At 35.9% G+C, this 24,843-nt stretch overlaps 1 protein-coding gene across 1 annotated transcript in view; it reads left to right on the top strand.

Annotated features, from left to right (window-relative positions):
* The window catches only part of LOC311590869 (vomeronasal type-2 receptor 1-like), a gene marked incomplete at both ends in the record, with an annotated part of 42,417 nt that extends 21,939 nt beyond the window's left edge, over window positions 1–20,478 (top strand). Inside the window, 6 exons of the mRNA XM_084770162.1 lie at window positions 10,346–10,486; window positions 10,607–10,838; window positions 10,995–11,104; window positions 12,463–12,675; window positions 17,794–17,917; window positions 19,574–20,478. Coding sequence (XP_084626288.1) covers window positions 10,346–10,486; window positions 10,607–10,838; window positions 10,995–11,104; window positions 12,463–12,675; window positions 17,794–17,917; window positions 19,574–20,478 — 1,725 coding nt within the window. The remainder of the gene's footprint in view (window positions 1–10,345; window positions 10,487–10,606; window positions 10,839–10,994; window positions 11,105–12,462; window positions 12,676–17,793; window positions 17,918–19,573) is intronic.
* Between the last annotated feature and the right edge of the window lie 4,365 nt (window positions 20,479–24,843).

The following is a 24,843-nucleotide window of genomic DNA, read 5'->3' as shown; positions in this document are numbered from 1 at the left end:
TTCCTGGAAGTTTTGTGTCAGAAACTTTTTAGATTTAGAATTTTCTTTGTCTTGTGTATCAATTTATTCTTTTTCTTTTTTTATTAAATTTTTTATTTGTCACATATATATTTATATTATTACATGCATATAAAATAAACTACTTATAGCAAGAATAACCATGACACAATCAGCAATTACATAAATGTTACATTCTTAGTTTTTTGGCTATTTGTATTTGACAGCCTTGAAGAAAACATAATTCCTATCTTGGTGCATCTAAATTTCCTAATATAACCAATATCTATCATATCTCATCATTATCAACTTAAAACATCTATCTAGACCTAAAAACGTCTTAACCCCTAAACAACTAAGCTGCATTGTAAAACTAAGCTACCTGGTCTTCAACTCCATGTGAGGTTTAAGAAAGAATAAAATTGATTATCTGTGTATATGGGGTGGGCAGGTTAGTAACTTTCCAAATGAGAAGATGATAGCAGAGACAGTTTGCTAACAGAATGGTCACCCAAAACCCTCTATAACATTGGAGCATCATCTTCAACCTTCTGGCCCAATATATCTGACAAACATATTTGTGAGGCAGGAGCTATGGAGGATTTGTGTATCCTGTCTTGGCAGTGTTTGGCTGTAGACTCAGCCTGCATCCAAGTTTGCCCTTTTTGAGGAAGAATTCTGTCTGTGGTAGAAAAGAGGACATTTTCCCAGTGGCCTGCTTGCCAAATTTGAAGCCATCTCAATAAAGAGGTACTTTGATGCTCACCATCCTCTTTGAGTTAGGCTGGGTGTTGTCAGGAGTTAACCTCTCTCATTGTCAGTGAATCTTTATATAGTTAAAACATCTTAAATGACATATTGTGTATGCCTCTGGGGTCTTTGAAGACCTTATTTAACTGTTTTATATATTTTCCTACTTTCTTTTGAATCTTCACATTATTGAGAGGCTGTATATGGTTTGTGTAAAAACTGAAGACGCTTTGTTGCTCTACTACCTGATACTGGCCTAAGGTTTCCTTGCAATGTTTCTAGACTCCAAGAGCCCAACCTGGGCATAGGCAATGATTTTTTAGCCTCTCAAAAAACTGGTAATTCAGAATCCACATAGTCATCATTAATATAGCTGCCAGCTTCTTAAAACTGCTGAAAGACTTATGTGGGTAGGGCGTGCCAATCCCTTTTGGCAAAATACCTCTACGACATTGTAATCACCAGAAACATTTACTATATTTACATTTCATGGGGGAAATTTATCACATAGAACAGACCCTGATGTTAAAGAGATGTGAACCCTCTTAAAATTGAGTGGCATAAAACTTGACAAATACAAATCTTGTTTGGGAGTATTTCCTTCCCACATGGGATGTCATAGGGCCATATGTAATATTTACTACCTAAATGATGTACCCAAGTCACTGCTCTTACCCAAAATAAAAAGAATCAAGGAGAGAAAAGACCATTTCCCTGTTTTTTACTATCACAAGCATAGTCTGCTAATGCTTAGGAACCATTAAAACTTGCCCATCTAAAAACACTGCCTCTTCTTTGCCAACCAAGTCTGAGAGTCAGGGTCATAAAGCCATCCCTACCTCACATCTCAAGAAATGCTAGTCAGTAGGAGTGTTTGTCATCACAATGAGAATGGGTAGATAAATAATGAACAAATAATTTAATGAGACTAGGGGAATTTTGAAAGTTCCGCCTAATGTTTCTAGTGTGAGTTGAAACTGAGGGCTCCAGTGTGGAATGCAGGATACAGCTTCTTTAGCTGGCAAATGTATGCATAACTTTTGCTCCACCAAACCTCATATGAAATATGATGTATGTACATGAGTAAGCATAACACTTAGACACTTGTCCGTATTGTTTATTTCATAATATACAAGATATCAAATTTAATGGCCTTAACAGATGGGCAAATAAAAAATATATCATCCAAAATTGTGTGATTTTTTTACCTTCACATATACATAGTCATTTTTCTATCCATGAAACATTATTAGAATTTTGAAAGTTTCACTAAATGTATTACCTCTTACATCTTACACATTTACAAACTTATTTTTAATTAAATAATATAACTATTATATAGACACTTTAAATTTAGCTTTTATTTAATTTGATTAAATTTATTTTTGGTTAAAACCCAAAATCAAAGAAGAAACTAAACAAACATAACTATTAGGTCCGTACTTTTCTAGACCTATTTGAATTCAGATAAAAAGCACATGGTGGTCTATATATAAATAAAGGAGTTGTTACTAACCTGGAAAAAAATCATGATATCATTATCAGGAATTGGGAAAGAAATAGGAAGGCATATTGTCAAGGTATACAGTAAAACTTGGGAAATTCAGCATTTTCATAGACTCTAGTTTCATTAGTGTATGTGTTGTGTCTGTGTGTGTATTAAGTGTCTGCTGGTGTGCATATGTGACATATGCATTTTTATACAAATAAAGTAGGACAAGTATTATTTGAGAATTGCAAAGATATAGAGGAATTAAGGATGGAGTTTTATGAAAAGCCAGTGGGAAGAAAATATCATTATCACACTGGCAATACAGACTATAAACTCCAATAAAGAATAGAGTACTAGGAAAATGGTATAGGAAAAGTTTATACATTAAACTCATATTTGTTTCCCAGTTCTTACTCACTTCTAAGATACTCAGGATAATAATTATTTACACACATTACCTGAATGTAAAAAACAAAACTCAATGTTGAAAATCAAAGATGAAGTACAAGAAATGGGTCACCACAAGTTATTGATCTGTGAGAACTGACAATCTAGGATGTAGATCATGTGTAAGAACTCAAATATTTAACTTAGCTTCTCATTAAAAATGTAGGTGTTAATGGAGTGATACATTTTTTTGATATTTGAAATTACATAAAAGGTCTGGAGTTCTCTCTAGATCTTGTTTAACCTTAAAAATCAACATTTTATATGTAAACTGTCTGAGATTTTGTGAGTAGATGTATGATTTTGGATACATAAGAAGTCAAATAAAATTAATGGATTTCACCTGATTGTTGATTCTCCTGATATGTATACACAGTTTGGCGTTAGATATTCTGTACTTGTCACTGGTGTGGCATATTCCACAGTTTAAATGCTCTGTGGGTCTCAGATGCCTCACACAAGAGGCTACCTCTCCAACACATAGATTAGTGATAAAAGCTCACCATGTAGTCCTGAGGCCTTTTGTATATCCCTCTTGAATCAATAATTTATGTTTCACTGTGAATCATCTAAGAAAAAAGCCTAGTGACATAATTTTTAATGGTATTCACATAAACAAATCTGTAAGATAGTTTGGAAACCAAAATTTTTTTTTTATAAATGTTGCTCTGTCTAGGGATCTGACTGGCCACAAACATGAATGATGTCATGGAACCAGAGAAAAACCATTGCTATATATATTTAGCAACTCATATTTATCACATGGACTGTGGACTACAGATGACAAGCCCCAGGGAAGATTTCTTGAAGAATGAGCAAAGGCCTTGGGGAGAAAAGGAATCAAGAATGTGCAAGTAGAATTTCCATTGTCCAGAAATATAAAAGAAGGAAGGAACGCATGGGTGCCCATATAATTGGTTGATATGTATGACACTTTGCAGTCCACAGTACTCAGGCCTACAGTAGGACAATGATGTTCACTTTGATTTTGTTCTACTTGTTTCTGAACATTCCACTTCTCATGACCAGTTTCTTTCCTTCCAAATGCTTTTGGAGAATGAAGCCGAATGAAAGAAAGGATGGAAACTTAATGACAGCTTGTATGTTCTCCCTTGAGGCAGTGAAAAGTCCTATGAAGAAAGAGGATTTAAACATACTTCTGAATAAGCTGTAAGTGCTTTTGTGTTTTTCTTGTAAATTTCATCACAAGTATTTCAGGAGTGGTCTGAAGATGAGAAACAGAACAATGCTTTGAGTGTTCTGTCTTGTTCTTCCAATATGCACACCAAAAAACAACCCAGAATTCATTTATGATTTCAATGCTATTTTATGATTTTAAATTGCTGTTTTATGCTTTTTCCAGTTAGCCTCCTGATTTCAAGGCTAGAAGTTGAGTGAACACAGGGACCTCTATCGTGATCCATAAGAAATAGCCATGTTGTTGAAATTTTTCAGTGCATAAGAGGCAGTGCTTTATTATCAAAAGATACCCCATATTATTTCAGTATATTTCACCCTGAGAAGACACAATTAAATAGCCATAGAGTGTATGCTGATGACTATTCTGCCAGTGTGTAGCTACCAGTACATGTGCTAGGGCCCCTAATGTTTGCACTACACCTAGGTACAGAAAGCTTTCATAAAGATGATCAGTTACTCCCTGAAATTATCTGGATCTGGTCAGTCTATGAATTCTGAACCTCCATCAAGAATATAAGTAAGATTTTGTTCCAATATGAACTTTAAAGTAGTCCTTATATCTCCATCATAACTTGTGTACAGACACAACCACTAGCCTTTATGTGTTACAAAGCCCAGTTCTTTACTCTCTCTTTACCATAAAGAAGGAATGCTCAGACTGTAAATTTAATGTTTGAAAAGGGAGGCTATCACTAACAGTGGTGACATCTTACTTTCCTTCTCATTTGACTGAGTTAAATTTGTAGCATATGTACCTGAGAGTACTTGAGAACATGATTAGAGGAGTTTCCTAGTAGCACATCGCTGCATTTCCTTAAGAATTATGTATCTTCTTTTTATGTCTAAGTTGTTTATTTTCTGATGCTTTTATCACACTTACCACTTAGGTTTCTCTTTCATTAAGATTACTAAGTATAATTGCATATTTTACCATGTGGATACTGTACATGTTTTGGCTTAATGGATTTCTGCTATTTGTTTTCAAGCACAGAACTTTACATTACAAGGCAACTTTGATATATCAAGTAGCCAGTGTTTGTTTTGTTTAGTATGTATGAGTTAGTGTTTGAGTAACACAAACTGTAATCTCAAATTCCTATTTTGTGGCACTGAAATTTTCAATAGCAATTCCCTTTGTGCTAATAAACAGCATTCTAAAAGGGGCATTTTTGTTGACAAAGAAACCACAAAGATACGATTTCCAAGTGGAAAACTAATTATATTTAAATCTGAGTGAATCCTTCAGAATGAAGGAGTATGTCTCATGTTTGTTGTTCAGATGATACGAAATTACCAGTAAGAGAAGGAGAGATTATTCTTTTAAAGAGAAAAAAAGATATTGTAGGCCAAATTAATTTGTTTTGTTGTTAAAAGTATATCATAAAGATCTCCCATATATTTTACTCTTTATATTCTATTTTACAAATGTGGAATATTGGCACAAACAAATCACCTGCAATTTCCAGATGTTTCTAATTCTCAGTAGCATGCTAGTGTTCTGTTAATGTCACTGGAAATGTGGTAAAAATAAGTTTTTTTAGAAGAAAAAATATATTCCACTAATCGTCAAATGTAAATCACATAACTTTGCTCAGAAATAAAATAAGTGAATGACACTGGGATGAATGTCCATACGCTTAATCTCTGGATGCATATCTGGAGAAGATATTTTCTTGTGTATTTAAAGATGAAATAGTCTAGAGAAAACTTCATTTAAAGCTGTGGTATCAGTTACATTCATAAGCATAAATGAGCAATGCTTAGGTCCATTCACAGAGATGCATAAAAATGTACATCTTTTTAATTAATCTATTTGTTTTAATATTTTACTTCTGAACTATTGCCTCCTCCATCGTATACTCCTAGCCCAGTCCTCTCAATCCATACCATCCTTTCTTCTTCAGGGAAGGGGAGCCAAACTACCAACCCATCCAAAGTCATCAATCACATCAGGACAGAACATGTCCTCTTCCCCTGTAGCCTGAAAATGAAGCCCCAACATGGCAAAGATTTAAAAACAGGCAATAGGGTCCATGTCAGTGGCAGCCCTGGCTACCAATACTAGGGGACCTACAAGAAGCTGTAGCTGCCCATTGGCTATATCTGTGTAGTGGACCTAGATCCTGTCTATTCATGGTCCTTGGTTGGTGATTCATTTTCCACAAGACGCTCTGTGCCCTCATGATTTGGTTGACTCTGTTGGATTTGTTGTGGAACTCATGTCCCTTCTTCGTCCTTTTATCTTGCTCCTTGCTTTTCCACGAGACTCCCAACACTTTGTTCAATATTTGGCTGAGATTTTCAGCATCTATTTTGATTCACTGAAGGCTGGAGCCCATCAGGGAATAGCTATGTCTGGCTCCTGTCTGCAACCATAGAAGACTATAAATAATTGTGTCAGAGGTTGGCGCTGTCCTATAGGGTGGGTCTCAGTTTAAGCCAGGCATTTCATGGACATTCCCTCAGTCTCTGCTCCATATTTATTACTGCATATCTTGTAAGCAGAGTAAAATGTGGTCAAAGTTGTTGTGGTTATAGTGGTGTTCTTCCCCCTCTAGTGGGAGTTCTGTCTAGTTAGAGGGCATCCTCTCACTCCAATGACTCTGATACTATGATTCGCAGCTAGAGTCACCCTCCATGTTATCCCAGAACCTATGCTGTATTAGTTCTCCATCTTGATAGAGAGATGTCTCCGCCAATGTTTTCTGTCTTTTCTTCAGGCCCTCTGTCCTCCTGCAGAGGCTTTCCCCAAGTCTCATGTATATTCTCATTTCTCTCTGCACTCCCTCTCTTACCTTGATCCCTATCTTTCACTTCTGCTGTCTATTCTATTTCCACTTCTGAGTGAGAATTAAACATCCTCCCCTGGGTCCTCTTTCTTACTTATTTACTTTTGTCGATGATTGTTAGTATGTTTATCCTGTACTATATAGCTAAGTAATAACATGAGAGTCTTTCTTGGTCAGGTCACCAAACTCAGGATATTCTTTTTTAGTTACACCTTCTTACTTGGAAATGTCATGATATTTTTGGTTTAAGTATCTCAGTAGAACTTCATTGTGTAAATGCATCACAGTTTTATTATATATTCTTTGATTGAGGGACGTCTAGATTGTTTCAGGATTCTGGCTGTCATGAATAATGGTGCTGTGAACATAGTTAAGCATGTGTTCTTGGGTTTATGCCCAGGTATGGTACTGCTATATATTGAGGCAGAGTTTTTCCAGTTTTCTGAGAAAGGGACAGATTGGTTTTCAAATTAAACACATCTTTTTAAAATGCATCTCTGGTGTGTCAATTTATTTCAAAATAAATAATTAAAAAGTTGTTCTTCCTGAAAAAATAAACTGCAAAGAAAAAGGAACAAAGCCACAGTCCAAATGAAATAAAGACCTGAATTTAAAACTGGACACCTTAAATATGTTAGAAGGAAAAGTATGGAAGATCCTCGACCTCATTGACAAAGAAGACAACTTCCTGAACAGAACACCAATAACCCAGGCTCTTAGTCAAATATTAATAAATAAAACCTCACGAAACTGAAAAGCTTCTGTAAGGCAAAGGAAACAGTCAACAGAACAAAAGCTACAGCCTCCAGACTTGGAAAAGATCTTCACCAACCCTACATCTGGCAATGGTCTAATACCCGAAATATATAAAGAACTCAAGAAATTAAACAGCACTGAGCATAATATCCCAATTAAAGAATGGGGTACAGAGCTAAATAGAGAAATCTCAAGAAAAGAATATTGAATGGCTGAGAACCCCCTAAAGAGATGTTCAACATCCCAAGTCATCAGGGAAATGCAAATAAAAAGGCTGAGAGTCCACCTTACACCTATCTGAATGGCTAAGGTAAAAAGCTGAAGGGATGGCACCTGCTGGTGAGGATACAGAGAAAGGGGAACACTTCTCCACTGCTGGTGGGTGTGCAAACTTGTACAACCACTATGAAAATCAATCTGGTGCCATCTCAGGAAATTGAAAATAAGTTTACCTCAAGATCCAGCCATACCACTCCTGCGTATCTACCCTAAGATGCTCCAACAGACAATTCGGACATTTGTTCAACTATTTTTATAGCACCCTTGTTTTTAATAGCCAGAATCTGGTTTGATAGATTTCTGTTTACTCTCTTTGTCTACAGATGCTTATTTTCATCAGAAACAATATTGGACCCAGGGACATCTCTCTTTTTGTTTATCTTTTGGTAGGTAAGAAGATATGAGTTGGAAAGAATGAAAGAGTGATATAGAAATATAGAGAGAGGATAAAACAAAAAGATTATTTAATCTACTTCTCATATCAAGGCCTTATTTGATACTCACAAATAAGTTATTTTTTAATTCAATAGTGTTGAATTTTGTACCTTGTTGCACATTATGTTCATATCAAATACTACTCTAATTCTATGAAAAGAATATATATTCTAGGTCTCATAGAGAGATATGATTCTATAGATATATAAGGTAAAGTAGTTAAATAAGGTCTTCAAAAGCGTCAGCTACATACAGAATATGGCATTAAAAGGTGATTTTACTATTCTAAAGATTCTTTGACAAGATAACCTAACTCCTGGCAACAACCAGCCTGCATCAAAGAAGATGGTGAGCATCAAAGAACCCTCTATGTAGTTGACTTCAAATGTGACAAACCAATCACTGGGCAAAATGTCCTCCTTTCTGCCACAGACAGAATTCTGCCAAAAACATAGGCAAGTTTAGATGCAGGGAGAGTCGATGGCTGAACTCTGCCAAGACAGTGTAAGTCCTCAATAGTTCATGACTCACAACTATGTCTGTCAGATATATTGAGACAGAAGGCTGAAGGTGATTGAGAATTTTGGGGGACTGTTCAGGAAACAGTCATTTTTTCATTTTGGAAGCTTCTAAATACATTTCCAGTTTACTCAGATAATTAAGTTTTATTCCTTCCCAGGACTCTGATGGGGTTGAAGACCAGATAGTTTAGTCTTACAATTAAGCTTAATTGTTTAGGGGTTAAGGTGTTTTTAGATCAAGATAGATTTATTAAATTAATAGAGATTATATATGATAGATATTGACCTTCATTCAGAAACTTAGACCCAGCAAGACAGCAAAGATGTTTACATCAAGTTTGCCAAATATGAATAACCAAATCATTATGAATGTAACATTTTTATAACTCAAGTTTGTCTTGGGTTCTTCCTGCTTTATATAGTTAATTTTATCAGCATGTAATAATATAAATGTATATGATAAAAAAGAAACATAATAAAAAACAGTAAAGAGAGAACCAGATATGTGTGTGTGTGCGTGTGTGTAAAGGTGTTTTGCCTAAAAAAACAAACTACAAAGAACAAAGAACTCTATGAAGATGGATGTGTGAGAATATTTTAAATATACATCAACTAGTTATAATGAATTTTTAGCACAGGAGCCAAATGCTGCCTCAGAAACTCTCTTGTCTATTCATTCATCAGTCATTCCTTCAGCACCTCAGCCATTTCAGTTTATTTCATAAGGAAATACTAGAAACTCAGGGACTCACACATCATGTATAATTTTCATGTTTTTCAATAATAAAATAAAATAAAACATGATCAGGTTTGAAGTTTGATCAAAGCATGTGGCCTTATCTTTACTTTCTGAGCAAGCACTAAACAACCAAAGACGGAAATTTCCTTCTATGGAAAATGCTTATTTTGGTGAGATGGCCTCACATGAACATGTATAGCTTTTCCAACATTCCATACTTTTATGTCACCACAACCTCATTACACTGGATGTTTGTTTCAAACTTTAGGGGTGGGACACAATTACATGAATTGCTTATAGCCATTGTATTGATTGAAAATGACCCTGTGTAGAACATTGTCTATAATAGATATTGTACTATTTTAACAGAACAAAAGCTGAAAACAAAATGTTTGCTCTTGCCTTGGCTTTTTCAATGGATGAAATCTATAAAAGCCCTGATCTTCTACAAAATACATCTTTAATATTTAAAGATCCACTTTGTGTAAGTGTGTCACAATTATATTTTGTCATTCATTGTTCTGAACAAAGTCATACTACTTTTCCGAATTATTTCTGTGGCCAAGAGTTCTCATGTTTCATAGTGCTTACAGGACCAAACTGGGAAACATCTATGATATTTCACACATTCTTTTATGTCTTCAAATATCATCAGGTGAGATTTTGTACAGTGAAAATTAATGAAATTCTGTATCTGTTGGTGGCATTAACAAGGTGTTAAGAAGGGTTTAAAGAAGAGACTGGCCCTCTGGCCTTATGTCAATCTGTGTAGCTCAAAGGTGTTATTCAAAGACTTGATAGGGATTCTATATTTATTCGTATGAAATAGGGATAAGAGGGAAAGTAACAGAAAGGGGAATTTATAGAACTTTTACAGATAAGAATATGTTTATGAGATTTAAGAAGTGCATCATACCTCATGTTGATCCCTGTGTCCTAGATGCTTCATTTTACTTATGGCACTTTTCATCCTCTCCTGAATGACCATGTACAATTTCCCAATCTGCATCAGATGGCCTATGAGGATACACCTCTTGCCTTGGCCATGGTCTCCTTCTTACTTTACTACAGCTGGAACTGGGTTGGTCTAGCCATCTCAGACAATGATCAGGGCATCCAATTTCTCTCATATTTGAGAAGAGAGATGCAAAAAAATACAATCTGCTTTGCTTTTGTGAATATAATCCCTGTCAATATGCAGTTATACATGTCAAGAGCTGAAGTATACTACAACCAAATCGTGACATCATCCACAAATGTTGTTATCATTTATGGCAACTCAGACAGTACTCTAGCTTTGAGTTTTAGAAGTTGGGAATCTGAAGGGATACAGAGAATATGGATCACCACGTCTCAGTGGGATGTGACTACAGGAAAGGGAGACTCCACACTTGACTCATTCCATGGGATCCTTGCTTTTGCACATGACCGTGGTACGATTTCTGGTTTTAAAGATTTTGTGCAGACAGTGAACCCTCTCAAATACTCAGATAAATATCTGGCAAGCCAGGAGTGGATGTACTTTAACTGTGAAGCCTCAGCATCTAACTGTAAGACAATGAAGAACTGCTTATCCAATGCCTCATCAGACTGGCTAATGACACAGACTTTTGACATGGCCTTTAGTGATAGCAGTTATGATATATACAATGCTGTTTATGCTATGGCCCATTCCCTTCATGAGACGCTTCTTCAAAAGGTAAAAAATCAGCCAATCGACAATGGGAAAGAAGATGATAATAGCTGCTTGAAGGTAGTGTTTCTTCTTGGATGATAATTGTGTCATTAATATCATAGTTTTTAGGAATCTCTCAGATTCCCACAGTGAGTTGAAGTGGACTAGGAAATTTTCCCTGAAAGTTTTGATTTCTAAACATATTTTATGCTGACAAAGTAAATCTAGAGATTTGTATATATCTCCAATATAAAGGAACTGAAGTGGGAGACACTGTTTATTAGTGAAAATCAGTGATTTTGTCGCAGTATACCTTAATATAATCATACTTGTTCTAATATTCAAGACACAATTGGACCTTCCTCATTAATTCTATACATGAGAAGATGAGTGTTTGTGCATTAAGTGTAAAATTTTTGGTAATAAGTGCTAGGATGTGTTTCTCAAGTTTTATCAACTTATTCTCTCCCAACTTTTGTCTCTTGGGACCTTCCTCACAGGCTGAGAGTAATAATACAGGAAATGATGATGTGACTTAGTTTACTACGTACACATCTGTTCATGTACTTGAATTTATGTTTCTCACTTTACATTTGTACATATGTGTGTGTATGTTTCTGTCCAACTGGCTATGTCTGTTTGTCTGTAGAAATTAGCATAAATTTGTCTGAATATAAGTGTCTCTCTGTTTTTGCCTTTGTGGATTTTCTGGGGAAATATTACAGTGAATGTTTCTATGTGTTCCTGACTCTATGTTTTGTGTGTTTCTCTGTATGGGATTGCATATCTGTATGTCTATGTTGCTCTGTGTGTGTGTGTGTGTGTGTGTGTGTGTGTGTGTGTGTGTGTGTGTGTGTTTCTGTCTGTCTATCTGTCTTTCTTTGGATGTTGTGTTCACAAATCTGTCCTTGTGTCAATATGTCTCCGTGTGAGTGTTTGATTTCACTGTGTCTTTTTGTGTTTATACATCTGTGCATGCAAGTGTGCACCTATGTATGTGTGTTGTGCATTTCATCACTTGTGTGTCTGACTATGTCTGTATATCCATATTGCTTTCTAGGCATGTATGTTGATGTGTGTGTAAGTAAATGTGCTGATATATTATGTTTGTGTCTCTGTATGGATGTGGTCTCTCTGAATGCACATGTTTGTGTGTTGTACATCTATGTTTGGTGTCTACATGTATGTCTATGCTTTTCTTTGTTAGGTCCATTTATATAACTAAAGTTCAGCAAACATTATGATAAGTCAAATTACAATTTCACTTTCATTGAGATTTCCCTCCAGACACCTTTGAAAAAATTGCCTTTCAATGAAATCAGGATAGGTTTTCTCACATCAAGGAAGGGCATATTGACTGTAGAATTATTCCTGCCTTTCAGATGAACTCTTTTCTGACAAAGAGGCACTTCACTAATCCTTTTGGTGACAAAGTGAATATGAACCAGAAAGAATGTGACATCTTTCACATTAGGAATTCCCCACATGGTGTTGGACTTAAGGTGAAGATAGGAAGATTTAACCCCTATTTTCCATATGAACAACAATTCTATTTTTCTGAAGACATGCTAGAGTGGGCCTCAGGAAGTAGTCAGGTAAGTTTGACATAACTGTACTAATTTGCAGTTGTGCTTTCTTATAATGTAGTGAAATGAAATAAACTGTCATATAAAGAACCTATTTCTAGCCTCCTATACCATGATTCTTCTTTTCATTATTTTGATGTGACATTTTTAATAATTCCTTAAGGATTTTAAACAGGCAATGCATACAGTATTTTTTTTTATTTTATCAGAGCAAGTTTTGTTTTGAATATAAATAAAATATGATGTCTGAACATTCATTGATATTATTTCCTAAAAAATATGCAATATTCTCGAGTTATCATTATTATTACTATATAGTCATTTCCTCACTTATGAAGAACCTAGGAAAGAGATGTTCAAGAGCCTGAGTCTCATTATAAAAGTGGAGTAAATAAAAATACAAAGTCATTTAAAAACAGTAATGTTTTTGTTTTATACCTTCGTTTATGCCTTTTTACAAAGAGACCCTAAATTGTCATTGCCTCTAATAATCAATTATTGTTTTGTAATACATATTAGATATTCTGCGAATTATAACTATTTTCTTTTACCTGTTTATAGGTCTTTTGTCTCCATGCATGTACATGCAACACTTGTATATGTGGTGCATAAGAACATTGGGAGTTGGAGAGAATTTAGTGGTACATAGTGGGTGGAAGAAATCAATTTTTCTGGAGACTTTGTCCATTTTTCTTTTCTTGTTTTTCTTTTTTTATTAATTTATTCAGATTATAACTCAATTGTTCTCCCATCCCTTGTATCCTCCCATCCCTCCTACCCTACCACCCCCTCCTTAATACCCTCTCTTAGATTCATGTTGGATGGGGATATCCTCCCCTAGTTTATGGTTGCAGGCTAACAAGTCTCATCTTGGTAGTCTGCCTATTCTTTCATTGAGTGCCACCAGGACTCCCCACCAAGGGGAGGCTGTCATATATGGGGCACCAGAGCTCATGTCAGGGTTAGTCCCTGCTCTTCACATAACTGTGGAGGATATCCTGTCCATTTGCTAGATCAGAGTAGGGGTTTGGTGTTACTACATGTATTGGCCTTGGTTAGAACAATAATTTGAGCAGACACCCCTGGGCCCTGATTCACCCATTATGATGTTCTCCTTGTAAGTTTACAAGATCCTCTGGATCCTTCTATTTCCCCATCTCCCATATTTCTATTACCTAGAATCCCAGAAGGATGTCCTCACATCTGTCCCAATGTACTGCTAAGTGAAGATATTCACTGGGTATAGTAGTCTGGCCTGGCATCTGTGGTCTCTTAGGGTTTGCAGAACCTCTGTTCAGGCCTTTCTGGCTTTCATGGTCTCTGCTGAGAAGTCAGGTGTAATTCTGATAAGTTTGCAGTTGTATGTTACTCGGCCTTTTTCTCTTGCCATTTTTAATAGTTTTTTCCTTGTTCTGTATATTTTGTGTTTTTATTATCATATGGCAGGAAGATTTTCTTTTATGGTCTATTCTATTTGGTGTACTATAGGCCTTTTGTATGCTCATATGCATCTCCTTCTTCAAATTGGGGAAATTTTCTTCTATGATTTTGTTGAAGATATTTTCTGGGCTGGGAAGCCAGGCGTCTTCTCTTTCCTCAATATCTTTTATTCTCGTTTCATCTTTTCATGCTGTCCTTGATTTCTCGGATGTTCTGTGTCAGAAACTTGTCAAATTTAGCATTTTCTTTGATGTTTGTTTCGAGTTCTACAATTGTATCTTTCAGTCCTGATATTTGTTCCTCCTTTTCTTGGATTCTGTTAGAGAAGGTCATCTCTGTGTTGCTTGCTTTCTTCTCTAATGCCTCTCAATCACGTTTTATTCTGTGTGTTCCTTTATCATAAGTTCCATTTTCATCTTCAGATCTTGAACTGCTTTATTCATTTCCTTTGTCTGTATTTTCCTGAAATTTTTCCAGTGCCTCTCTATATGTCTCTTTTATATCTTCAACCCATTTGGTTGCATCCTCTGCAGTTGTTTACAGATTTTATTTGTTTCTTCAATTATCATCTTCTTTTCTAAAGACTAGAAGTCATTTTCTTGTAGTTTGATTGTGTTTTGGTTCTCAGGGTTGCTTTCATTGGGATAGCTGGGATCTAGAGATGCTGAACTGGTTTGGTTTTTGTTTGCATTCTTACACTGTCCTTTGTCATTTTTGTGTCTCTGATGTTGGGAGGTAGCTTCTGATGTCCTTCACTGGTTATTGAGTGTGGATAGTTGGTGAGTAATTATAAGTCGTATGCCTTTGCTTGTGGGAATCAAAGAGTTCTTCTCTGCAACAGGCAGGTGACCTGGTTTCCACTCCTGAAGACTTTGCAGAAGTCCCAGGCCTGAGTGGAAATACAAGAGGCTGGGCACACCTAAAACAGCTAGAGTGTACATTTAACCCACGGCGTGAAATGGGGCCCATATTAGAGTTGGACACAATGGACTAAGCCTGCAGACATGAGTAGTTAGAACCCAGCTTGGACAGTTCCCAAAAGCCTGGTAGGCTCTTCCACGCTCTCAGGATTAGCTGGACACCCCTGCGGTGTCTTGATGCTGATCTAAAAGCCAACCACAGCTCAGAGGGTCTGACCCAACTGCGGTCTTGGCCACAAGGTGGCAAGAATGACAAGCAACTTGTACCAACCTGCCCAAACAGAGTGTGTGTCAACTTTGGTCTGGGTCCCAAAACAGCTGATCCAAATCACAGCAGTAAAGTGAAAGGGTCCAGACAGAAACTTACTTCTGCTGACTCACTCTGGATCCTATAGTGTAGAACAAAGTCTCAAGGAGTGGAAACCAGATCACCTGCCTGTCCCAGGGACTTTGTCCATTTTTCAAACCACAAATTATGACACATAAAAGAATATGTTAACTACAGTATCTTTGGTTGGTCCACCAGACTCCTGAATAGTTCTTTCAAATAATAAGGCTTTGGCTAATTCTCTTCTCTATATTGGGAGGTTAGGGGGTTAGATCTTTAGTGATAATTTCAGTTGAACACATATTATGATAGTTAAAGTAAGTATTCCTTCTCAATATTAAAAAGGGAGAAATTCCAAGTAAATGGACACATGAGCTGCAAGTGTAGCTACTGAGCAACAAATCCATTCAATGTCAGGAATGAAATCTTATGTGCTTTCTAATTACACCTTGCTCAAGCACTGCGGAAATATCCATTAGAATAATACACGAGCATACAAAATATAGAGGCATTGCTTTGTTCCCAGATATGCATAAGAGGATACATGCAGCATCAAACAAACATAAATGTGATATCAAAGCAATATATATTTAAATATGCATGTTCAATGACATATTAAACAAAGAATTCAAAGAATAATTATAAGAATTTTCTCTAAAAAAGCAAAAGAAGAGACACAAACTACTTCTGGAAGAATACAAAAAGGTCAAAAGAACATGCATACAATGAGGCAGTGAAAGAGTATGTGAAACAGGAATCCCATAAGGTTACTAAATAACAAAAATATTCACACAAAAATATGTAAAGGAAAAACAAAATAAATGAAATTAAATTCTAAGTGAAAAGTTTCACCAGAAGAATACTTGAAGATGAAGACATGATAGCCATGTATAATGATTGTGTATAAGTATTAGAAATTTTAATGTATGAAAAAGATAAAAGAATTTGGAAGATTTAAAAGCATGAGAGACCAAGGTGTTATGATTAAAATACCATATTTACAAACAGTGGGTATGAGAGGAAATAGACACACTCAAGTCATCAACACCAATTCCAGGAAAATGTAGTTGTAAATTTCCAGTGAGGTATGTGGCCATTAAGACACAATAGAAATTTAAATACCAAAACTCAATATCAATAAAGAAACAGCCCTTAAACATTAAACTTAAAAATTGTTTTGTAATGATGAGGTAAAACTGGAGGCTGCAGTACAGAATGCCATGTCATGGAAAGGCCCAAGCTCTATTACAGAAGATTCTTCTATGGACATTCTTTAAGAAGAAGAAGAATAGTGATGTTTGTCAAGCATTTAGAGACATAACTGCCAACCACAGTAACTATACGCAGCAAGATTATTAATCATAATAGAAGGATAGAGAATAGAGTCCAATAACAGACACAATCACAAGAGTTCATAACCACTGAAGCAGCACGATGAAAGACTCTATAGCAAGCCCTTCACTATTGAACACAAGATGCCAAAGGAACTCATAGACAGTGTTAAAGAACAGAGAAGCACAACTATTAGAAAAGTATCAATTCCTGTAATAACAACAAATAGACGGTATTTACTAAATAATTTTCAAAAATCATTCAATCTTCATGATAACATTACCTAATAAAAATCAACAGACAACAATATTGGTTTAATTAAACAACAGCAATAACAAAAAACAAAAATTCTTGTGTTACCTCCAAGGAGGATATGTTATTTATAAACCTGCGCAGATTTTTTTCTATAAAAATGTGGGGAAATATTGTAATGAAGTCTGGTTTTCAAAATGTGAGAACAGTCCCTTTTATGGATATGGATTGGAATAATCCTTAACTAAAACCTACCAAGAGTACTAAACAACACAACAGAATGATAAGTCTCTACCCCTAGGTCTACTTACACCAGGCATGTAAGGGTGATTCCAAGCATACAGGTTAGCTAAATAAGATACATCGCATAAATACAATCTAGAGTGTAATAGCATGATTATAAAAAAAATATCATAAAAGGCTTTTAAAGAAGTACATTATCCATTCAGAGTTGTAAAACAAAAACTGATGGAGTAGAAAGAATATATCTTGGCAGAATAGGATTTTCTATGGCAAACAGATTGACAGCACTGTACTAGTTGGAGAGAAAAATTTAAAACATCAATTAAAATCAGAAAGAAGCCAGGTGTGTGTAGTGCATGTCTTTAATCCAAGCCCTTTGTAGACAGAGGCAGAAAATTCTCTATCCTTATGATATATGAGCCCAATGAAAATTAATTAGAAAACAGGGTTGCAATTTATGTATTATTTGCACAAAGGAAGATAAAAGTTCCTTTTCTTGAATTACCAAGACTGGTTAATAATCTCAACTTTTCATCCATTTGCTTTAATATAATATAGTTATGGCAGAAGTAGCTAAAACTCCTGGTATTAGTATGTATATTATTTTCTCAGATGCTGCCATCTGTATGCAATGCTGATTGTGGTCCTGGATTCAGACAATTCAGGCAGGAGGGAATGTCAGTCTGCTGTTTTATTTGTGTCCACTGCCCAGAAAATGAAATTTCTAATGGAACAAGTGAGTGTTTGCTGCTCTCATAAAGCCTTCACATTGGTAGTCCTATCCACCAACAAAGGGATGCTGAAGGAGTATAAAATGCAACTGCAAAAATAAAATATACAATTTTCTTCATTGGTTTATATAGGGATACATACATTAACAACATAATAACGAAAAACTCTTATGCCTAAACCTACATTTTGATTCATTGAAAATTTAAGTCATATCACAATTTCTCAAATAAACAATATTTGTAATCAAGCTGCAGTGAGAAATTCTTCACAAGATCTTTTCTATTCAATCATCTCTAAAATTACATGTAGGGAAGATTGCAGTCACTAATATTTCAAATATGCACTTACTCTTTTTGAACATATGCATGTGTCACTACCTATGTCTATGTGCACCATGTATGTACATAGCCCCAGGTAGAACAGATAAGGCAAATTACCAATGCACAGTGTAATGAGAGTGTGGAAAACAAATCTGTATCTTTAGGGAAATTAGTGTAGCAGTAAAAAAATTACTTGTAAAATTATATGAAACTTATAAATATGAAACAGAATTCATTTAATATCTAGAAGTCCATTTTCAAGTGTCTGACGCCATTTGTTTCTAGTAAAGTAGGGATAAGTGTTGACACATGATCTACAAAATCTAAGGGGTCTTATGTGAAAAATTTAAATAACACAACCCTAAGAATTTCATGAAATAATAAATTAGAGCCTGGGTCTCATAAAGATTGAAATTAGGGAAATAGGAAGGTGCAAGATGTTTCCCATGATGAAGGGATCAAAATGGAGGGCATTGTACTTCTCAGTCTGTAGAGGTAATTACCTTCAATGTTAGGGTTAAAGCTTCCCATGATCAAGATTCTGGAATTCTTTCTCTGTACTGCCAGATAATAACATAAACAAGGAGATATAAAGTATTTTTTATAATTTTCAAACATTAATATTACATTTATATAAATTTTACTTCTTACACTCACATTCCTACTTCCCCCAAATAAATCAAATCATTGCCAAATTTATGAACTCATCTATCTCTTTTATATGGACACACCAATAGAAACACGTGCACAAACACACACACACACACACACACAAACACACACACACACACACACACACACACAAAACAGAAACATAAAACTCAACCCTGATGGTTTATTTTACTGTTTCTTTTATATCAATATGTTCAGGTTGGGCTAACTGGAACAAGAAAGGCTACCATAGGTCTTGTCCAAGTAGAAGACAGTCTTGATCTCTCATAAAGACAGCATTAATTGAACAATGAACTTAGGAGGCAAAGAATGTATGGGATTGGTGATTTTAAAACACACTCAGCCACACTGTGGTTAGTGATTTTAGATTCTATGAATTTACCAGACTAAGTCACTTCATGATAGCATTCAGAATAATGAAAGAAATCTGTGTTTTATGAAAATATGTAAATGTTCTCATCAACACAGTTAGACAAGTGATGGTTTGGTTTTGTTCTCTGTAAATATAAGAACTAATGAATATAAGATTTACTGTACAGCAATGTCCTTCAATTATGCTATGAACAAGCAAATGCAAGTATTTCAAAGATTCTCCAACAGAAGCATTGAAATGTCTTATCAATAAAATCCTAAAGCTGTACTAACAAATCTGTCCTTTTTTCAATCAGACATGGATCAATGTGTGAAGTGTCCAGAGGACCAGTATGCCAACACAGAGCAGAATCACTGCATTCACAAAGCTGTGGTCTTTCTGAGCTATGAAGACCCCTTGGGGATGATTCTGGCTTTAATGGCCTTGTGCTTCTCTGCCTTCACAGCTCTGGTTCTTGGGGTATTTTTGAAGCACAATGACACAACCATTGTGAAGGCCAATAACCGTGCTCTCAGCTACATCTTACTCGTGTCACTCATGTTCTGTTTCCTCTGCTCCTTGCTCTTCATTGGCCGTCCAAACTCAGGCTCCTGCATCCTGCAGCAAGTCACATTTGGAATTGTTTTCACTGTGGCTATTTCCACTGTGTTGGCAAAAACAATCACAGTGCTTCTGGCTTTCAAAGTCACAGCTCCTGCAAGAAGGATGAGGTACATTCTGGTTTCAGGAACTCTTAACTACATCATTCCTCTCTGTACACTCATCCAAATTATTCTCTGTTCAATCTGGCTAGGAGCTTCTCCTCCCTCTGTTGATGTTGATGCACACTCTGAGCATGGCCAGATTATTATTGTCTGCCACAAAGGTTCAGTTATAGCATTTTACTGTGTCCTAGGATACCTAGGCTTCCTGGCCCTGGGAAGCTTCACTGTGGCTTTCTTGGCCAGGAACTTGCCTGACACATTCAATGAAGCCAAGTTCTTGACATTCAGCATGCTGGTGTTTTGCGCTGTTTGGATCACTTTCCTCCCTGTCTACCATAGCACCAAGGGCAAGGTCATGGTGGCTGTGGAGATTTTTTCCATCTTGTCTTCCAGTGCTGGGATGCTGGGGTGCATCTTTGTTCCCAAGTGTTACACAATTGTATTCAGACCACACACAATTTCTCTACCAAAGATCAGGGTGAAATCATATTCCTAAAATCATATATCATAAAACTTTTTTGAAAATGATTTATTTATTCACATTACATCCTGGCTATAGAACCGATCCCTTCTCTTCTTCCAGTCCCACCCTTCCTCCCTCTCTCCCATCACTTCTCCTCTATTCCTCTTCCCATCCACCCTAGCTCACCAAGTTGCATCAGGACTGGTCATGTCCTTCTCATCTATGGCCTACAAAGGCAGTCATATCAAGAGGAAGTGATCAAATGTCTGGCAAAAGTGTTCATGTCAGGGACAGCCTCCAGGCCTCTAACTTGAAGACCTACATGGAATCTGATTTGCCCATCATATACTTCTATGTAGGAACCCTAGATCCAGTTCATACATGGTACTTGGTTGTTGCTTCAGTCTCACAAACCCCTCTGGGCTCTGGTTAGCTGTCTCTGCTGATCTTCTATTGGAGCTCCTGTTACCTGAAGGTTCTTTTCTTTTTCACTCCACTGTTCTACAAGACTCTTTATGTATAACTCAATGTTTGGCAGTGAGTCTCAGCAATCGTTTTTGAGTCACTGCTGGGTGAAGTCTTTCAGAGAACAACTCATCTAGGCTCCTGTCTGCAACAGAGCAGAGTATCATTAATAGTGTTGGAGGTTGGCTCTCTCTCTCATGGCCTGGATCATGATATGTGCCAGGTATTCTGACGGGTCAATTAATTTTAACCAACAAATATAAAGTTGGTGCATAACCAACAAATATTGGGTTATAGTACAAGATCTATTTGTTTTTACAATGATTCTCACAGTCTTCTCTAATGATGTTTTATAGAAATATCATGGATACTACAATTGTCTATATCGTTGATATAATACAGCACCCATCCACTTATATATCACAATTTATCACTATTGGAGCATCGTGCAGAGTGCAAATGTTCTTTTATTCTCTAAATAAAAAACATTCAAAATAAAATCAAAGTTCTTCTTTTAATATCTCGGTGAATGACTTTGATGCCTGCTGAATGGTGGTTAAAATTTCGAGGATGTTTGTGGGAGAATGAACTCAGGTTTTCACTTGAAGTTAAAACAATGGTCCTCCTTGCAGGGGGGAAGGCAAGGGAATCCTGATATTATCCAAGGACGTAGAAAACTTGAACTTACATAGTGATGGCTCAGTATACAAAAAGACTACTAAAGAAGGTGGATTGATGTCTCAGCAGTTAATATCATACCCTGCTCTTTAATAAGACCTGATTTAATACTCAGCCCTGGAAAAGATGATATCAACAACCCCATGTAACAATATTCCAAAGCATAAGATGTTGTTTTCTGGGTTACATGGTTACCTGAACTCACAGGTACACAAAACAAGACACAAACACACACATGCATACCCACACTGAAATATAAATAATGATGCATAATATTTTAAAAACTACAGGAGAATATTTTTAAACTCTGCATTAGGATTCTGCTTTTTTATGTACAGTTAAGATGTCAGACTTAGAAGAACCTACACATAGAAAATTACATTTGAGAAGAGATGACTGGGGTTCTCTTTATGAATATCACATAATAACTTTCTATGTTAAATCTGCTATGAGAGACAAAGTTGAACAATTGACGAGAGAATAAAATATTATTAAAATGATATTTTTTAGAGTGTTTGAATTTTAGATGACTATGATGATCAATACTCTCCTCAGTTGTCATATTTCTATTGAAGGAAAACATGGTTCTAAAACAACAGCATTCCACTAGGAAATACCAAACATTTTTGTTTGCTTGCTTGTTTGTTTCTTTGTTTGTATGTTTGTTTCATAAATATACCTGGTTCCAGGTTATAAGGATTAGATTTCCTTATTTAAATACATATTTTATTTTCATTTCCTATATAAGAATGATTTATATTACACTTTCAGTGACCACAGTGACTAGAAAACAGATTCCAATCCAAAGATCTTCCAGTAAAATGATTGGTAGCTGCCATTTGTGTGCTGGGTAGAGAAGATTTTACTAAACTTTCTTTAATTACTTTGAGTGCATGGATATTAGTAGACATCATCTATGTGTTGGTTACCTTCTCAAAGACATCATGTAGGAGTTAGATCATTAGGATGAAAAGCCATCAGCCATAGCAGCATGAGATTCAACTACTGAGCTTTTACAAGGGACACAAATGTCTTCTACGAACTTGAACTTTTATTTTGTTACATAACAGGAAAAGAAGTGAAAAAAACTACCCTAAGACTTTCTATATAAGAGCTACTAGCAAAAGCATCTTTACCTAACCTTGCTGGACAATCTATTTTTCCAAATTCTAAGGGTAATGATCATTGTTAGCCATCTACATCTGCAGGTTATTTGCAAAGGTTGTGGTTGACTCATTAATATCTGCTCCAGCAGCAATGCCAGAAAGAGATCGAGCATTGTAATTGCATAGGCCAATGACACTGGCCAGTGAGGGGTCATAGTACTCACACAATTCATATATTAGGAGGATTATGAGGAAAACAAAGTCAAAAAGCAGAGCTATGCTCCATAACAGCATGAAGTCCACAGGACACATAGTTATTGAGGTTACACCTCACAGAGACACACCCAAATCGGGTATGATCACTAGTGGGTCATATTTCATGAGTTCTAGAGCTGTTTTGCTGTTTCTTCAGCATGGCTGATTACACTCAGTCACAAAGCAAATCTCAACAAATACAAAAAGATTAAAATGCCACTTTCATATTATGATACCACCAGGGATTAGAGCTAGACATATCAACAGAAACAACAGAAAGCCTACAAACTCATGGAAAATGAACAATTCCCTACTTAGTGACCACTGGATTTGGGAGGAATAAAGAAAGAAATTAAATTTAGAGAATTCAATGAAAATGAAGGCACAACATACCCAAACTTGTGGGACACAATGAAAGCCATGCTAAGAGGAAAGTTCATAGCAGTAAGCACCTTCATGAAGAAATTGGATTTATTCTGTACTAGCAATTTAACAGCATATATGAAACCTCTAGAGCAAAAAGAAACAAACACACCAAAGAGGAATAGATGACATGAAATTATCACACTCGGGGCTGAAATCAATAAATTAGAAACCCAAAGAACAATAAAAATAATCAATGAAACCAAGAGATGATTCTTTGAGAAAATCAAGAAGCTATATAAACCCTTTGCCAAATTAACTAAAAGGTAGATGGAGAGTCTCCAAGTTAATAAAAATCAGAAGTGTAAAAGGGGACATTAAAACAGAAACCAGAAATCCAAAACAATCAATAGGTCTTACTTCAAAAGCCTATATTTCACAAAATTGGAAAATATAGAAGAAATGTGTGGTTCTCTTAATACATTTTACTTGACAAAGATAAACCAAGACTGGGCAAACACTTTAAACAGTCCTATGACCTCCTAGGAAATAGAAGCTGTCATCAAAATCTCCCAACCAAAAAAAAAAAGTCCAGAGCCAGATTGCTTTAGTGTAAAATTCTACCAGACATTCAAAGAAGAACTAATACCAATACTCCTCAAACTATTCCAAAAAAAAAAAAATAGAAACAGAATGAAATTACCAAACTCAAAACTCATTCTTTGAAGACACAGTCACCCTACTACCTAAATGGCACAAAGACCCAACTATACCACTCCTGAGTTTATACCCAAAAGATGCTCTACCATATAAGGGCATTTGATCAGCTATGACCATAGCAGCTTTATTTATAAATAACCAGAACGTGGAAACAACCTAGATGTCCCTCAACTGAAGAGTAGATAAAGAAAGTGTGGTACATTACACAATAGGATATTACTCAGCTATTTAAAAAAAAAAGAAATCATGAAAATTTCGAGAAAATGGATAGATCCAGAAAAGATCATCCTGAGTGAGGTAACCCAGACCCAGAAAGATATACATAGTATATATACTCACTTATAAGTGGAGTATACTGGATAAACATAGTATAATGCACAGACCAAAAAAAGATAAGTAACAAGGAGAATCCAAATGAGGATGCTTAAATCTCCATTAGAAGGGGAAATAAAATAGACAAAGGTAGAGGTTGAAGAAAGAGAACAAGGTAGAAGAGGAAACAGAGATATAAAGGTGGAGACCAGACCTTGGGAGAGTGGGTGTGAGAGGATGAAATGACTGAAGAGAAGATAAATTGTGGGATGGGATATCTCTGTGATAATCTGGAGAACTAATCCAGGCTACATTCTCAGGGAAATATGAGAGGGACTCTAGCAACAACTCTTTGTAGCAAGGGCCATAGACACTAAGAGGCCACCCTCTAACTAGACAAGTTTCCTAGTGAAGGGAAAGAAAGTTAGTTGTAGTGTAAAAGTAAAAAAAACGAAAGACTTGCAAATAGCAGAGACACATCTTAAATCAGGTCAAAAGC

This window comes from Acomys minous (assembly GCF_964271855.1).
Source record: "Acomys minous genome assembly, chromosome: 20".
Lineage (NCBI taxonomy): Eukaryota > Metazoa > Chordata > Mammalia > Rodentia > Muridae > Acomys > Acomys minous.
This window is presented reverse-complemented; position numbering and strand designations above follow the sequence as displayed.